General features: G+C 47.0%; 1 protein-coding gene across 1 annotated transcript in view; it reads right to left on the bottom strand.

Annotated features, from left to right (window-relative positions):
- Nucleotides 1-17,192, bottom strand: part of ACMSD (aminocarboxymuconate semialdehyde decarboxylase) — a 49,409-nt gene that overhangs the window by 22,912 nt on the left and 9,305 nt on the right. The window contains exons 3-4 of the mRNA XM_065413734.1: nucleotides 13,415-13,511; nucleotides 2,534-2,583 (exon numbers count right to left, since the gene is read on the bottom strand). Coding sequence (XP_065269806.1) covers nucleotides 2,534-2,583; nucleotides 13,415-13,511 — 147 coding nt within the window. The remainder of the gene's footprint in view (nucleotides 1-2,533; nucleotides 2,584-13,414; nucleotides 13,512-17,192) is intronic.

Genomic DNA, 17,192 nt, shown 5'->3' with positions numbered 1-17,192 from the left:
CTGAATAGGTGTAAGGCCTTTAGGCCAAATTCTGCCCTGTTTGAAATCCTAGGGGAAGGATTGATGAGTTGGGTTTACTTTATCTTGCATACTCATGCATTAGTTGCTTTTCCTCCTACCCCTCAGGGGCATAAAAGGCAAGGAAGAATCTGGCCTCATTTGCTGAGGCTCTCAGGATTTTTTAGAGAATCTCTTATAGCACTCACGTGCCTGTCAGAAGGCAAATAGAGACCTGGTGTAAGCAGTTGTATCTTCCAACTGAATCTCTGGCAGAACTGAGTGGTGATGTAAATGGTGAAGTGAGTTACATCCATTTTCTTACCAGTTTATACACAAAGCATAAGTAGGTCTAAATTTGCCCCAGTTTGGCATTCAGTCGGAATGTAAAATGATTGTAACTTACATTTTGAGAGGGCAGAATGGGGCACCAGAAGAAAAGCAGCAAATAGGAGAATGTAAGATAAAATGCACTCCATAGACCAGACCTGGACCACAAACTTTGAGTCCAGATCTCAACGGGGGGAGTTTGTATCTGGGGATTTGGTTCATGCACAGCTCTGCTCAAACATTGAGAATTCTCTTGTAAATATAGAAGCCAGGAGTTTCAAGTGAATCCTTGGCAAAGCAAGTTCTCTCACCCCTGATTTCAATTCTATTTATTTACCTCTGCACAGGTTTGACCATAGAGTTGGTCTAGTGTCCAAATAATGTTATTGCTGCAGTACAAGAATGAAATAATTGGTGTGGAAGACTTCCCATGGTGAGGAATTGTAAAGGCTCTTCTGGTGGTATTATAATGGACATGTTGTTCACACTTAAAATTACCAATCTCAGTATGTACCCTTTGCGTTACATTGTTTACCAAGGGGTAAATGCCAAACAGTCCAAGTAAAAAGGGAAGTGTGTACTTGATCTGTATTTTCCGTAGGCATTCCCCTAGGTTTTGATTTAGAAATGAGTGTTAAGTAAAATTCCAGAGCCCTCCCAATTTTCTGTGGGGTGGAACTTGGATCCAAACCCAAATGTGGATTTTGCATCTGGCCTTTTTCTCTAAAATGGACCAAACCAACCCCTTAGATTTGACTACCCCAAATTTTTAAGGTCTTTGGGATCCAGATTTAAACTTTACATCTTTTTTTTTTAACATACCATTTTATTGCTGGAGTTGGGAAGATGGAAGAATGGCGTAGAGGAAGGTGGAAATGTGTGACATTGGAGCATGATGAATTTTACAGAGTAAACATGAACAAAAGATTTGTAAAATTTAAAGTTCTTAGTGCTATTTCTAATATGGCAGCCATGACATCCAGGGAGAACTATATTATACAAATTAATTGGTTCCCTATTTTTTCCTAGGGTGTGTTCAAGGAGAAAACAAAAACCAAACAAATATTTATTTCAGTATAGAATATGGGAAACGTCATCCTACACAAAGTACTAGAGGTGTACAGTTAATTTATGGGCTATGCTGTAATAATTTTTTATGTAAGGACATCTGTAACTGAATTTTTATGTATTATCATTCAACATGATTACTGTGATGTACTAGATACATATAGGAAATGGGCCAAGTGAATTCCTGATGTAACTGCATTGATGTTAAATTGTTGAAGTCAATGGGTGCTACACCTGGGATGAATCTAGCCTATTGTTTGCTAGGATCAACCTTTTAGAAACCATTTTGTTGTTTGTTTGATGCATTTGAAATAAGTGTGAATCCATTCTGCAATTCTAGTTGTGCTGCTAAGTGGGAGGTGTAATTTCAGACTCAGAGCTTCCTGCACCAATAGCTTTCCCATATTGGGAGTGTGATATTTAAAAGAAAGGGACATTTTTTGTAAATGTATCTGTTCTATTAAAGCGTATTTGTAATACTTCATCTATGCATTCCAATGTCAATAAGATGGAAACTGCCCAGATACCCTCCGGTGGGCAAATCAGATTCTTCATGATTTACATCCAAACATGATTTGACAAAGTAGACTGGACAAATGGCTCATTAGTTCTACTTTCCTACTAGATGCTTCAGAGGAAGGTAGAAATCCCTCATAAAGCACCTGGCTAATTCTGCAGTGCTGTGCATGAAGGAAGTGCATTCTTCCTTACCCCAGTACAAAGAAGGTGGATTTCCCTGTGGCAATTTTTGAAATTTTATTTTGATGGGAAAACATCTATTTGATAGACTTACAACCCAATGAATCAGAACTTGCCTCTTTTTCCTTTCTATCATACACTCCAGTCCTAGATTCATGCTCTGTAAAGGCTCTCTCCCTGCTCCCTGTTGCTCTTCCTAAATTCCTGTTGCTGTCTCACCCACTTGTATTAAATGTTCTCCAGAGTGGAGCTCTGCAGAGTCCAGCTCCTGCTGGAGCAGCTTTGCCATGTTACTTTGCTGGCCTCTCTTCCACTGCCAGAGCAGCTTTGCCATATTATTCTGGTGACTGGCTGAACTGCCTAACTCACAGGCACAGGATTTCATTATTTTGAATTTTATAGTATCTATGACTTACAAAATTTGTTTGCAAGGACTTACCCAATAGTTGAACATTACAGGAACTGTAGAAAGGGCTTGTACAGTGACTCCTACATAGAAGAACAAAAGTCTTTAAATATGAAAATGCAGATTATGATTTTGTCCTAGGTCTGATCATGGTTTGATCTCATGCATTACAGATTAATTATAGAGATTTGTCAGTCAATCTGCAGGAAGCAGGTACATGCATAGGGGACAGACTGGATACAAGCACATGGTTCTTATAGAACAGTGGCTCTCAATGTGTGGTCCACGGACCCCTGGGGGGTCTGCAGATTTCCAGAGGGGTCCGCACCTCCGTTCAAAACTGTTTAGGGGCGACAAATGAAAAAAGGTTGAGAACCACAGCTACAGAAGACAATGGGAATTGTACATGAGGTATTCATGGGAAGAATATGACCCAAAATGGGGAAAATAATAATTAATATGATGAGTCAGTCTAGCTCACCAAGCAAAACTGGGCACATGTGCAAATGAAAGTACTTTTATGAGTGAATAGTAATTATTCATAACAGGATCTAGCTACTTAGCTCAATCCATATAGATTTACACTTATAGCTTTGCCAGTCCCCAATTCAATCTCTGATGTTGGCCAAGATGGCAGCTGTCACATAAGTAGGCATTTGTATGGGATTTGAATTGCTGTGGGCCACAGATGCTTGGAATGAGCTTTCTCTGCCCAGAAGAAGCATATAACCCTCTGGTTACATACATACATGTGCCTTAATGTGGGACTATAAAAATTGGTGTTTGGCTTTTAAAAATATTTTTGTTATTTGTGGAACAGTTATAACAATTTTCTTTAGAATCACTTCAGTTCAGGGACAAAAGCCCAGAGCAGCAGTTAGGTGTGTGTGATCTATTGTTACACTAATCCAGCGGTTCTCAAACTGTAGGTCAGGGCCCCAAAGTGGGTCAAGACCCTGTTTTAATGGGGTCACCAAGGCTGGTTTAGACTTGCTGGGCCCCAGGGCTGAAGTCGAAGCCCAAGCCCCACCGCCTGTGGCTGAAGCCAAAGACCGAGGCCCAGGGCTGGCTCTAGGCACCAGCAAACCAAGCACATGCTTGGGTGGCACATTTTCAAGGGCGGCATTCTGGCCATTTTTTTTTTTTTTTGCTTCCGGCGGCAAAAGCGTAGAGCTGGCCCTGGCAGCAGCAGCGCGTCGTGTGCAGGGGGGGCGCCCTGGGGCCACTGCGGTTCGCGCCGCGGGGGAATAGCGCTGCACCTTGTGGCTGGGCCGGGCAGGCTCCAAACGGGGGACACTCGGGCTGGGGGCTGCCCCGTGGGGCACACGGAGCCACCTGCAGGTGCTGCAGGGCGGCTGCCCCCCAGCGGCGCAGCCAGGGCTGGGCGAAGCGGCCCAAGCCGCCCAGGGGCTGTGGCGGGGCGGCCAGAAGCAGCAGCAGCAGCGGGGCCATAGAGGGCGGAGTGCTGCCGTGCGGGGCCCATGTCCCGCTCTCCGGGGCTCCGCTCCCTCTGGGGCTACCCTGCCCGGGCTCCTCAGCCCCCTGCCGGGGCGGTTCCCTGGCTCTGCCCTCCCGGGTCCCGGCCGGTCCTGAAGGTGAGAGCCCTGGCTGGAGGGACCCTGGGCTGAGGCGCTTCCTGGGAGCCCCACTGCTTACTCCGACCCTGCCAGCGCCGGACCAGCTGGAGGCGAGGGGGGAGCGGGTGGAGTCAGCACTGGTGGTGGGGAGCCCAGGGCTGGGGCGGCAGGGGGTGCGGGTGGTGGGGGGGGAGAAGAGAGAGCCCAGCGCTGGGGCAGCAGGGGGTGCAGGTGGGGGGAGAAGAGAGAAACCAGGACTGGGGCGGCAGGGGGTGAGGGCCCAGGGCTGGGGTGGGGGGCAGCCAAAAATTTTTTTGCTTGGGGCGGCAAAAAACCTAGAGCCAGTCATGGATGGCGGGGCTCAGGTTACAGGCCCCTCCACCCAGGACGGCGAGGCTGGGGCTTTGGCCCCCCACCTGGGGCGGTGGGGCTGGGGTGGCTCAGACTTCGTTCCCCCCTGGGGTTGTGTTATAATTTTTATTGTCAGAAGGGGGTCGCAGTGCAATGAAGTTTGAGAACCCCCGCTTTAATCTATTGGTATTAATTTAAATACTTGTGCATGCTTATCACTCTTGACTTTCTTTCACTTTACTTAATTTTCCATAAATGTATCTTGAGTTCCATAAATGTATTTTGTCATATAAAAAAATCTTTGGTCCCACTTAAGACAGTGAGAACAATATATATTGGTTTTGCTCCCCTTTGTGGTAAACAAAGCTTATTATAACAAATGCAGAAGCTTTGCATTCACGAACAGCACCTTGAAATCAATTAGTTTAAAAAAAATGAGTGAGAATTATTTTCATTAACTACAACTGCCTCACTATCACCCTGCGAAGTTTTGTGATTTTACAAACACTCTTTCCTAATTTTTTTCTAGTGACTTTCTCTTTCTTATTGCTGTGTTAATGATCCATGAAAACAACATGTTTGCAATGTCTGGTATAAAATTAAGCATATGCAAGTGTTTGCAGGATTGAGGCCTAACTCACTACACCAGGGAAACAGTGAAACTGACTATAGGCAACCAGTGCTGTTTAATACATACTAAGCAGATAGGATAAAAATAGAGAAAACATATTTTCCCCTCTCATTTCTTTCCCATATAGTAATCTTAGATATTACTTGCAGTTACTTTACAGCAGGTAAATCATTTTCTTACTGAAATGTGAATTTTAAGTTGTCAGTGTCCTTTTGTTATGTAATAATTAACCAGTGGGAACAGAGGTTGAATCTGGATTCCTCTAGGAAGCAGCTTTGCTAGTGAATCACTCTTCAATGAGCAGCATTTTTGCTTCTTGTTTCCTCAAACATGAGCTCTTGTGTTGTAACTGAGTCCCCAACATGGTTGTTTTTTCAGTAGAGAGCACTTGTAGGGATGTGAGTCCATGCTGAGCAACTCCTGCATGGCGCTGAGTGCCCTTAGCTCCCACTGTCTTCTCAGTTGGGCCCTAAATGTTCATGCTAATTTTCAGTCTTCTGCTTCAAGCAACATTAACCTGCATGTTTTACTGTATTCCTTCTGCAGTGCTTCGGAGGAAGAATGATCCTCTTTTTGCCCTGGCCATGCCTCTTTTCTCACATAAATGAGGATGAGACCCAAGGGCTTTTTCCAGAGGTCAGAAATATTGTGGGGAGGGGAGGGAGAGTGGAAGGGGAAAGGGTGGGTAGGAACATCCCATGTAGTCAATTTTCCCCTCTACACAGACACATTATGGATTTTTGGGCATTTTGCTCCACTCTGTACTACATAGTGGGAGAACACAAAGGTCTTGATCCCTGACTCATTTACATTCTCCAACAATATGCCAGTGAACACTTGATTAGCACATTTGGGAACACTTCCCATGTCTTAAACAGATTATTATTGTGTCTTGTTCCAATCACATTGAAATGGTTAAATCCTATTACAGCCCTCTTCTTAACAGAACCATATTTTACTGTCCAGCAACTTATCTGTCTTTTTCCTATTTATGCTTTCCTGCTAAAGTGTTTGAATAGGGTGCAATCAAACAACTGTTTAATCAGCTTCCTCAGAACAGTTTATTAGAGGCTTGCAAGCTAGGTTTTCAACTGCTGGAACAGCAGTGGTTAACATGGTGAATGGGTTCTTCCTATGCACTGGTGATGGTCTTATTGGCTCATGTATTGCTGCATAGTTCCATAGCATTTGATACCACTGGTCATTTGGAATGTTGTGATATAGGCTTAGCAGGAATAGCACTTGGTATGGAAGTGATCACGGTCATCTAATTGTGTGCAGTTTGCCTCTCTTGCCATTTTTTCCCCAGTGTCCCCAGGGACCATTAATCTTCAGCCTTTGCCTGCTTTTTTGCATTTAATTATCCAACTTTCCTTTTTTATGTGATTCACATGAAGATCATTTCCTCTGCTTCCACTATTTGATCAGCTTGTCTTAAATATAGGGGCACAGATGTCCAAGGATTTTTAAATATTAATTGCTGCAAAAATTGAGCTATGAATTGTTGGTTCCTGACACCATCTTAAATCTGTTACCTCATTCTCCTCTTCCTTTGGTGGCTCTGATATTCAGTCATCAACTATAAATCGTTAAGAGCCTTGGTGTTCTGATTTTTAAAGGGGAACAGAATCATCTATTTCTCTGACATGGTAAATTCAGATTTCTACCACCTTAAGATCATTTCCAGAATTCAGTCTTTTCTTTCCTTGTCTGACAGAGAGATTGCATTAATGCTTTAATTTCTGGCATTCCAGCTTGTGGAAAGGCAAACGGCAAAGCAAATATAAAAATGGACTTAAGAGATTTCTGTGCTGAATATTCCCGGTCACCACACTGTGAGGGAATGAGGGAGACGACTCACCACATAAATGAGTTTTAACTTACTTTTTGATAAAGTATTTTCCCTCTCCCCCACACTTTTCTGAAATCCTCTTGGTACATCCTGGTTCACTGATATTTCAGAATGCACATCTGCAACGACCAGCATCTTACTGCAATCCATGGTATTTGTTATGACATAGAGTGATACATTCTGCTATGTCTTCACTGAGGCAGGAAGGACCAAAAAGATTTCACAGAGGGGAAAGAAATTAAAGTTTAGTTAAAATTAATATTTGAATTCAGTGCCACACATAGCTTGGCTAGTGTGGCATTTGACATAATACTGTGATCTTAACTCAGTTTTCACATTGGCTTTGCAGTAAGTAAGTATTTTAATACACCATCTTGTATTCTGGCTGGAGCCAGGAGGTATGATCATGTGATCTAATCGCTGTTCTGGTGCACTGGGTACCAGTTGCATTTCTTAGCAATGATAAAGTTTTTATGTTGCTGCATAAAGCTTTTCACAAATAGGACCTAATAACAGGGCCTAAGTTACCTGAGTTAATGACATTTTACCCTGCTGGTTACCAGCTTTCTTTAACTGAGAGAAACTCTTTGCATCTTCCCTCCCAAACTGTGTCATTTTTGGTGGTTAATTTTTAGGGCCATGATCTAATGGAGTAATGGTCTCAAGTTGCAGTGGGGGAGGTTTAGGTTGGATATTAGGAAAAACCTTTTCACTAGGAGGGTGAGGAAGCACTGGAATGGGTTACCTAGGGAGGTGGTGGAATCTCCTTCCTTAGAGGTTTTTAAGGTCAGGCTTGACAAAGCCCTCACTGGGATGATTTAGTTGTGGATTGATCCTGCTTTGAGCAGGGGGTTGGACTAGATGACCTCCTGAGGTCCCTTCCAACCCTGATATTCTATACCCTCAATCTTTCTTACTCAAAATTGTCTTTGAAATCAATAGCTGCAGCTCCATGAATGAAACAAGAATAAGATATGGCCTGTAGTTATTATCCTTTGAGGAACTCACTGCTTATTAAAGGTGACCTGCAAAGCAGGAAAAAAAAATTGGACTCTTTTAGTTTGCTTCTGTGGGGAAATAGAACAGGGGGGCCTGCTTTTTAATAGCCAAAGCTGTGAATCTGAAGGCCCCGAAATAAACCCTCCAACAGAGATCTGTTATGCTAACTACCCTTACACAGAGCAGTACAGGCCCAGGCCTGAGCAAGACTGAACAACACAGTTCTCTGCCAAACTCGGTCAAGGGTAATGGCCAGAGGAGGGGGAGGAAAAACAAAGAACAATGCTAAAGGCTACAACAGAAACTGCTTTAGCAATATAATAACCACAAGTTTATGAAATACATTAAGAAATCGCTTTTGCAAAGAGCTGATCACTCTTGCAGTTGCAGCTATCTGCAAACTTTCCAATTCCAGCTATCTGCAAAATTAGCCAATCATAGATCTTCTTTAGGCGTCCCATGGTAACCCCCTTAACCCTTAACCGTAAAACCCCGGAAAATAACATGTACCTTGCCGAGAAATGTACCCAAAAACTGGTGCCAAGTACCACCCCTGGGGAAAACCACCAAGCGCCCCCGTACCCAAATAAAACACCCAATTCTCGGAAAATAATAAGGAAGGTGCCGGGAAGAGGGGAGTGATCCCAACCCCAATTTCTTAACTCATGACGTATTGTTTGTACTTTGCTTGCGGTTTAATGAAATAAAAGCCGCCTGCGAGCGGTCCTCGGTGTGTCAGTCTTCAGACTGCACCCCAGTGCACTGGCATGTATGTCAATAAACTGGCCTCAGACTTGAGTCTTTGAACTAAAATCAATGCGTGGGTGTCTTTGACCACGACACTTCTTTGATGTAAAAAAAGGTGCAGGAGCAGGGCTGGAATAAGGCAGAAGCAAGGCTGGGAACAAGCAGGCACAGAGGCTACTGCAGCCATAGGCAAATTCTTTGAGCAGTTGCTGAACTGTTGCTGCTGCTGGGCTTAAGAGCTGGTCTGCTGACTCTTCCGACCAATCAATCAGGCAGCTTACAACAGGCCAGCTGTGCTTGTTAGGTTACCCAGGGACTGACTCAGCGATTCCTAGAGTTTGCCAATTTCTGCAAGCAATTTATTAAAGGTTTCTCTAGCCTGATTGCACCCAAAATGGCACTTTTCCAAAAAGGGGCTTGGTTTACATGGTCTATGGAGGTTCAGTTGGCCTTTGATTTGACTGAAGAGGGCATTCACCTGAGCACCCATCCTGATTCACTCAGATCCTGAACCATTTATGATCCAGGCTGATGCCTCAAACAGGTGCAGTATTATCTTGACACATGGGCCCCCACAACCTACTCCTCCCTGTCCCGTCCCTTCAAGTCTTGGCTACTGGCTATTAAAGTAGCTTTCAAGGAGTGGCACCACCTCCTAGAAGGAACCCCATTTCCCCATTCATCTCCTAATGGATCACAGAAATCTGAAGTATTTACGGGCAGCTAGATGCCTTAACCAATACTAGATCTGCAGATTCTTTTTGCTCAATGTGACTTTGTGACAACCTATCACCCAAGGGTGAGAAACGGAAAGGTGGATGCCCTATCTTGGAAAGACAAATATCTCAAAGCTGGTGAAGAGCCCTCTGCCACTATACTCAAGGTGCCCAACTTTGTCAATGGGATGAACTACAGCAGTCTGACATCCTCCATCCACTCCTCGACAACCTGTTCACAACCCAGATCCGTGAGACCCTGAATGATCTGGGTACCTGACCCGAATCCGAGTTCTGACTACAGAATGGCCTCCTCTAGCATAAGGATTAAATTTATGTTCCAGTGGGACAACCTAGGCATCAGTTATTGAAACTATGCCACAATTTGCCACTTGTGGGCCAATTTGGCCAATTCAAGACCAGGAATTTGGTCTCAAGGAGCTTTTGATGGCCAAGTCATGAGCTTACATCAAGTCTTGCAACCTCTGTGCCCATACCAAGAACTCATGATCAAAACCCATAAGTCTCCTCCAAATCTGTTCACACCTCCACAGCCTTGGTTTTCTATATGAATGGAATTCATTGCAGAACTGCCATGATCCCAGGGTAATCCTGGTTTTTGTGGGCCTCATAACAAAGAGGGCACACTTCATCCTACACCATACTGTTCCTACTGCTTGGCTCTTCCTAGAAAATGTCTTTCACTACCTTGGGTTACTGACGGGCATTGTATTGAACCTGGGTCCCCAGTTCATCCCCCAATTCTTATGGGAATTTCTCAGACTCTTGGTATTGAATCCCTCACCTTGTCTTGCCTATCACCCACAGAGTAATGGACAAACAGAGAAAGTCAGTCAAATCTTGGAGGAGTAACTTCACTGCTCTTTGAGTTACCACTGGCTTCCCCTGCTGTGCCATGCCAAATTCACATATAACAATGCAATCCATGCCTTGATCCCACATAAACCATTCTTTTGCAAACTAGGGCTTTCACCCCCACTTCCACCCAGACTTGCCCATGAGTTCCCCAGTACTGGCCGCAGCGGATTTAGTCTCCTGCCTACCACAGATGCACCATGAGCTCAAGGAACACTTGCAGTCTGCCAAAGAAGCCTATAAACACCATGTGGACCAGGACCATTAGGCTGTTTCCAGTCTGGCCATAGATGACAAGGTGTGGCTTTCTGCCCAGAACCTTACATTGAACCACGTATCTGCCAAATTAGATTCCCAATACATGGACCCCTTCCAGATTACAGAATGGGTACACCCAGTGGCCTTCAGATTACAGCTGCCCAAGTGCATGAAGATCCATCCCCTCTTTTATATGTCACTTTTAAAAAACCCTGCACTAATAATCCAAACCCAAGCCAATCCAACCTGCCACTGACCCCCATAACAGTCCATGGACAGGAGGAGTGTGTGGTCTACAGAATCCTCACCCTTGGTTAGTTAGATTCCAGCATCTGGTGGACTGGGAAAGCTACAGTCTGGATGAGTGGTCTTGAGAACCAATAGAGAACATCCATGCCCTGGACCTATTGCAAAAGTTCCACCAGACGTACTCTGAGAACCTGCGCACCAAGGTCTTCGAGGGGGCAGGTACTGTCAGGAATCAGGGCCTGCAGCAGAGCCAGTCTCCAGGCAGCCTAATGAGCACAGCTGGCCTGTAGTAGCTTCCTGATTGGGTACATTGCCTGATTAGTTAAAAGAATCTGCAGAGTGATTCTTAAGCCCAGCAGCAGCAGCTGTTCAGTGGCTGCTCAAAGCATTTACCTGTGGCTGCAATAGCTCCAGCTCCTGCCTTGTTCCCAGTCCTGCTCCAGCTCTGCTACTGCCTTGCCCCTGCCCTGCCTCATTCCATGTAACCCGGTCCTGACCCTCAGATCCGATTCCTGCCTACTGACTCCTGCTCCAACCACTAGGCACGACTCCTGCTCCAACCACTAGACACTACCAGCCACATCCCAGTCACTGACACTCCTGTTAATACACCCAGAATGATTTTTTATTTTTTGCCACGGCATCACATTTTGTCTCATATTTAATGTGTGGTCCACTATAACCCCTAGATTTTATTCAGCAGTACTACTGCCTATCCTGTTATTTCCCATTTTGTAGTTGTGCATTTGATTTTTTCCTTCCTAAGTGTAGTACTTTGCATTTGTCTTTATTGGATTTAATCTTGTTGATTTCAGAACAATTCTCCAATTTATTTAGGTTTTTTTAATTCTAATCTTGTCCTTCAAAGTGCTTGCAACTAGCTTTGCATCCTCTGTAAATTTTAGAAGCATACTCTCCACCAGGGGTGAAAGTAAAAACAGGGACTTACCGGTATGGGACTGGGTTGGGGCTGGCTCTGGCCCCCGGAAGGGGCGGGGCCTCGGTGGAAGGGGCGGGGATGGGGGGGGTCAGAGCCAGCCCCGGCCCGCCCTGTACTGGTAAGTGCCCTCCCCCGCCGGGGTAGCACCGGCAGCTGGGGGCTCTGGCAACAATTTAAAGGGCCCAGGGCTCGGCTGCCGCTGCTACCCCAGGGCTCCGGCAGCAGGGCTCCAGGGCTATTTAAAGGGCCGGGGCCATAGAGGCAGCGGGAGCCCCGGGCCCTTTAAATAGCCCCCGGAGCCCCGCCGCTACTCCAGGGCTCTGGGGGCTATTTAAAGGACCCAGGACTCCCCTGCTTTTACCGCCCCAGCCCTTTAAATAGCCCCCGGAGCCCCGCTGCCACTACCCCAGGGCTCCAGCAGCAGGGCTCTGGTGGCAATTTAAAGGGCCTGGGGCTCCAGCCACTGCTGGGAACCCCAGGCCCTTTAAATTGCCGCCTGGGGAAGCTGGGCCGCTCCGGTATGGCGCACCGGCTCTTGCTGGTATGCTGTACCGGGGCGTACTGGCTTACTTTCACCTCTGCTCTCCACTCTATTATCCAAGTCATTAATGAAAATATTGAATAGTATGTGACTCAGAAATGACTCATGCAGAACTGCACTAGATATGTTCTTCCAGTTTGACAGCAAACCATTATAAATACTCTTTGAGTACAGGTTCTCAACCAATTATGCACCCACCTTATAGTATTTTCATCTAGACCACATTTTCCTTGTTTGCTTAAGAGAATGTCCTGTGAGACTGTCAAAAGCTTTATTAAAATAAAAATAAGTCATATATACTCCTTCCTGCCCCCCCATCCATTGGGCCAGTAACCCTGTCAAAGAAAGAAATTAGGTTGCTTTGGCATAATTTGTTCTTAAGTAATAGCCAATATGGATTATCATCCTATTATCCTCCAAGTGCCTACAAATTGATTGTTTAATAATTTGTTCCAGTATCTTCCCATATATCTAAATTAGACTGATGGTCTATAATTCCTCAGGTCCTCTTTGTTCTCTTTTAAAGATAGATACCATGTTTGCCCTTCTCCAGTTCTCTGTGATCTCACCCATTCTCTATGAGTTCTTGAAGATAATTGCATTTGCCTAATGATACACACGAGTGGTCCTTTTGAAGCCAAACTTTAAGTTAGGCATGTGCTTACTGGATCAGGGCCTCTTGTCTCATCTGATAACATAATTCCACTAATTCTCCAGTTACTCACAGTCCTCCAGCGAAAACGTGGTAGACAATGTAATGCAAAAACAAACAGGGGAAAAAAACTTGGCAGAAAGTTCTTTTCTTTTTTTTTAAATACATCATCAAAAACAAAGAAAGAGCTCAAACACATTTTTCTCCTTTATAGATCACTTTTAAAATCAGGAATGCATATTCTCCTTTTGAGGCCATGTTCTGACACCCATACTCATATTAACTTGTACCTTCCTGCACAGAAATTAATTTTGGCTATTTGTGGAGCAAGGTACTGAAAGGTAGAATCTGTCTCTTTTGAGTCTAAATGTAAACTGTATTAGTTTTCATTGACTTGCAATTGATTTAAACTAATTGTAATGCTGCAAAACCTTTTCATTTTAATGTTATTATAGAACACTTTGGTGTGAAAGCTTAAGTTGTTCTATTTGATTTATGATTAGTAAATTTCATTTTTGGAGTTACCTGATTTGTTCATCTCTTTAATCCGAACCTCTGGATTCCAGCAGTTCTCTTGGATAACTCTGAAAACCTTTCCCTCCTTCATCATTTTTGCCTCCCCCTGTGAAATGAAATTTTCATTACGGTAATAAAGTTGTGTCAAGATAATATGGCCTAAATTCTACTGTGTTAGAAGTATGTGGGGCTGCCAGTGCCCATCCAGTGCTAGAATTCAGGCCCTACATTTTTGTTCAATAGAAAAAAAAATCCCCCCAAAAATATTTAGAAATGTCATTTGTAATGCAAAAGGACAATATCAAGGTATCTTTTTATAATTTAAAAATAATCCCCTCTCTATTGCTGACACCCTTTGTTATCCTGAAACAATTTCCTTAACTAAACTCCATCATTCAGGCACCTGAGTTTGACATCACAGTGATCAGGGCCGGCTCCGGGCACCAGGCAACCAAGCTGGTGCTTGGGGCGGCACCTGGAGGGGGGCGGCGCGGCGAGAGCGGGGCCACAGCCGGGCTCGCCGCCCTCCCCCCGGCGCTCTGGCCGCCCTCTCCCCCGCGCCCTCCCCCCGGCTGCCGGGGGGAGAGCGGCGAGCCCCTCCTGGGGCTCGCCGCCCTGCGCTCTAGCCGCCTGGGGGAGAGCCGAGCCCCCGCCGGGGCTCGCCGCCCTGCCCCCGCCGGGGCTCGCCGCCCTGCCCCCTGCGCTCTGGCCGCCGGGGGGAGAGCCGAGCCCCAGCCGGGGCTCGCCGCCCTCTGGCCGCCGGGGGGAGAGCCGAGCCCCCGCCGGGGCTCGCCGCCCTGCCCCCGCCGGGGCTCGCCGCCCTGCCCCCTGCGCTCTGGCCGCCGGGGGGAGAGCCGAGCCCCAGCCGGGGCTCGCCGCCCTCTGGCCGCCGGGGGGAGAGCCGAGCCCCCGCCGGGGCTCGCCGCCCTGCCCCCGCCGGGGCTCGCCGCCCTGCCCCCTGCGCTCTGGCCGCCGGGGGGAGAGCCGAGCCCCAGCCGGGGCTCGCCGCCCTCTGGCCGCCGGGGGGAGAGCCGAGCCCCCGCCGGGGCTCGCCGCCCTGCCCCCGCCGGGGCTCGCCGCCCTGCCCCCTGCGCTCTGGCCGCCGGGGGGAGAGCCGAGCCCCAGCCGGGGCTCGCCGCCCTCTGGCCGCCGGGGGGAGAGCCGAGCCCCCGCCGGGGCTCGCCGCCCTGCCCCCGCCGGGGCTCGCCGCCCTGCCCCCTGCGCTCTGGCCGCCGGGGGGAGAGCCGAGCCCCAGCCGGGGCTCGCCGCCCTCTGGCCGCCGGGGGGAGAGCCGAGCCCCCGCCGGGGCTCGCCGCCCTGCCCCCGCCGGGGCTCGCCGCCCTGCCCCCTGCGCTCTGGCCGCCGGGGGGAGAGCCGAGCCCCAGCCGGGGCTCGCCGCCCTGCCCCCGGCGCTCTGGCCGCCGGGGGGGGAGAGCCGAGCCCCAGCCGGGGCTCGCCGCCCTGCCCCCGGCGCTCTGGCCGCCGGGGGGGGAGAGCCGAGCCCCCGCCGGGGCTCGCCACCCTCCTCCCAGGGCTCCGGCCGCCCTCCCCTCCGGTGCCCTCCCCCCGGCCGCTGGGGGGAGAGCGCCCCGGGGCTCCGGCCGCCCTCCCCCCGGCGGGAGAGCGGAGCCCCCGCCGGGGCTCGCCGCCCCCCCCCCGGCTCCGCCCGCCCCCCCCCCGCCCCCGCGGGGGGGGGGGGGGGGCGGCGGAGGCTTTTTTGCCTGGGGCGGCAAAAAAGCCAGAGCCGGCCCTGACAGTGATGCTTATGAGTGCTGTTTGTTGACTATGAGCCAAGTACTGCCCTCAGGTTTGCCCTATTCCTTTGGAAGTCAGTGGGCTCAAAAATGATCTTAGTAACTCCAGAGAGAATTCAGAGTAACTCTATAAATTCAGTAGAGTTCTGCAGATTCATCCAGTACAATTGAGATAGAGTATTAGAGGGGTAGCCGTGTTAGTCTGGATCTGTAAAAAGCAACAGAGAGTCCTGTGGCGCCTTTAAGACTAACAGATGTATTGGAGCGTAAGCTTTCGTGGGTGAATACCCACTTCGTCAGACGCATGTCTGAGAGATAGAGTTAGCCCCAATGGAAGCTGCAGGTTGAATTTTCTTCGAAGTAATGATAATAATAAAAAAAAGAATACTGAAGCATTCGTATCAGGGGAAAAGATCCAATATAAAACAATTACCTGAACTATAGGAATACAGTTTTAATGCAAAGCCCTCTCAGGGTTATGTAGGTCAAAATATTACCAAGGTCACTAACTTTGACTGTGTCCGTTTAATTGTGAGAAGAGGGCAACACTTCTGATTTTAATTTTTGATTGGTTTGACAACTGGCCAGACACTGTGTAGTCACTGTCTTGTCAAATCAAGCCAAGGAAAATGAATGTTGCAACTGTTCATAGCCACTTGCTCTTATGGATATGTTATTAGAGCTAGTGATTCAACACCAAAAGCAACTGCAACAGCCAATTTTCCTATTGTTTTATTCTTCAACAAATTGATGAGATGTAACCCATCAATACCTGCAAGAGACACTCTTAGCTGCTTCTGTTGGGTAATGGGAATGCATGAAAGTTGAGCTATGGCAGACAGCTGGATTAAGTTATGTCTGGACCCTGCAGATTCCACCTGTGTGTGGTAGAGAGGCATGGGCGTACAGCAGACATGTTGGAGGCGAGGAGTGACGGGATCTGCGATTACACTGATTTAGTGGCTGGAAACCCCTCTGTAAAGGGTGTGGAGGAATAGCACAGTGGATGGCAGCTAGATGCAGTGAAGCCCTAAAGCCTGCTCCAATCTGAGGGGGCACATTCTCTCCAACCCACACCTAGTTTCCTCCCCCAACACACACAATCAGTTGACTGATGCTCCTGGAGGAGACGTGAATTTCACTCAGTGTACATCTATTCTGCAGTGTAAAATAATAGTTAATTCAGACTATTCCTTGTTGTGAACATAGACATACAATTTCTTAAATTAATAAAATTACACTCATTGCAGCAGGCATACTCAGTTGCATGTCTCCTCTCTATGAGGAGTCAGGCTGTTTTTAACCTTGAATATGTTATTAGCTTCATACATCATTCACAAATATATTTCCCTGATAAATATTTTAAAACCTCTTTTTCTCTCCCTTTCTGTGCCACCTTGACAGGTTGCCAGAATGAGCTGGCAGCAATATCACAGTTTGAGAAAATGACTCACAATATTATAGCCAGAAATTACAACTCCACAGTCCTGTTCCTCTGGCAAAATCCTTTAAAGTCTGTTAGAATTGATTTTCCAAATGGAAGGGGATAGCTTAGCCATACATTCCAATACATTTTAAAAATCCAGTATCAAGCCACTGTTGATTATTGTGTAATATGCAGGTAGCAGGATATTTGGGGGTAAGGGAAAGGCCTAGCGGAATTAAAGATTTTGTCATATAAAAATAGACTATGTGCCCTTTATTGAGTTACCACTGGGAGTATTTCAGTGAGCACAGTAGACTTTTAATTCTTTCTTCAGACTCTGCTAGCCTCTAAAGGACTCATATGTATTTTCTTCTATTAATACTGAAACCAATGTTAGACGGATTTTAATTTCACCAAGGGACCTGTCTGCTGTTAATACATAAATACTGAAAGATAAAAAGAAACCCTTTCCATGCAATATCAGGCTATGCAATATGAAAGAGTTTCTAATAAGCTAAGTGCCAGGCTATAAAGAATTATGATTGCTGCTTTCATCTGTGTTAATTGAATTTTGTGTGATCATGGATGTGCCACTGATCAATCCTGA

Source organism: Emys orbicularis, chromosome 11, assembly GCF_028017835.1.
Source record: "Emys orbicularis isolate rEmyOrb1 chromosome 11, rEmyOrb1.hap1, whole genome shotgun sequence".
In the NCBI taxonomy this organism is placed as follows: domain Eukaryota; kingdom Metazoa; phylum Chordata; order Testudines; family Emydidae; genus Emys; species Emys orbicularis.
The sequence above is the reverse complement of the archived record's forward strand: the minus strand, read 5'-3'. Positions and strand labels throughout refer to the sequence as shown.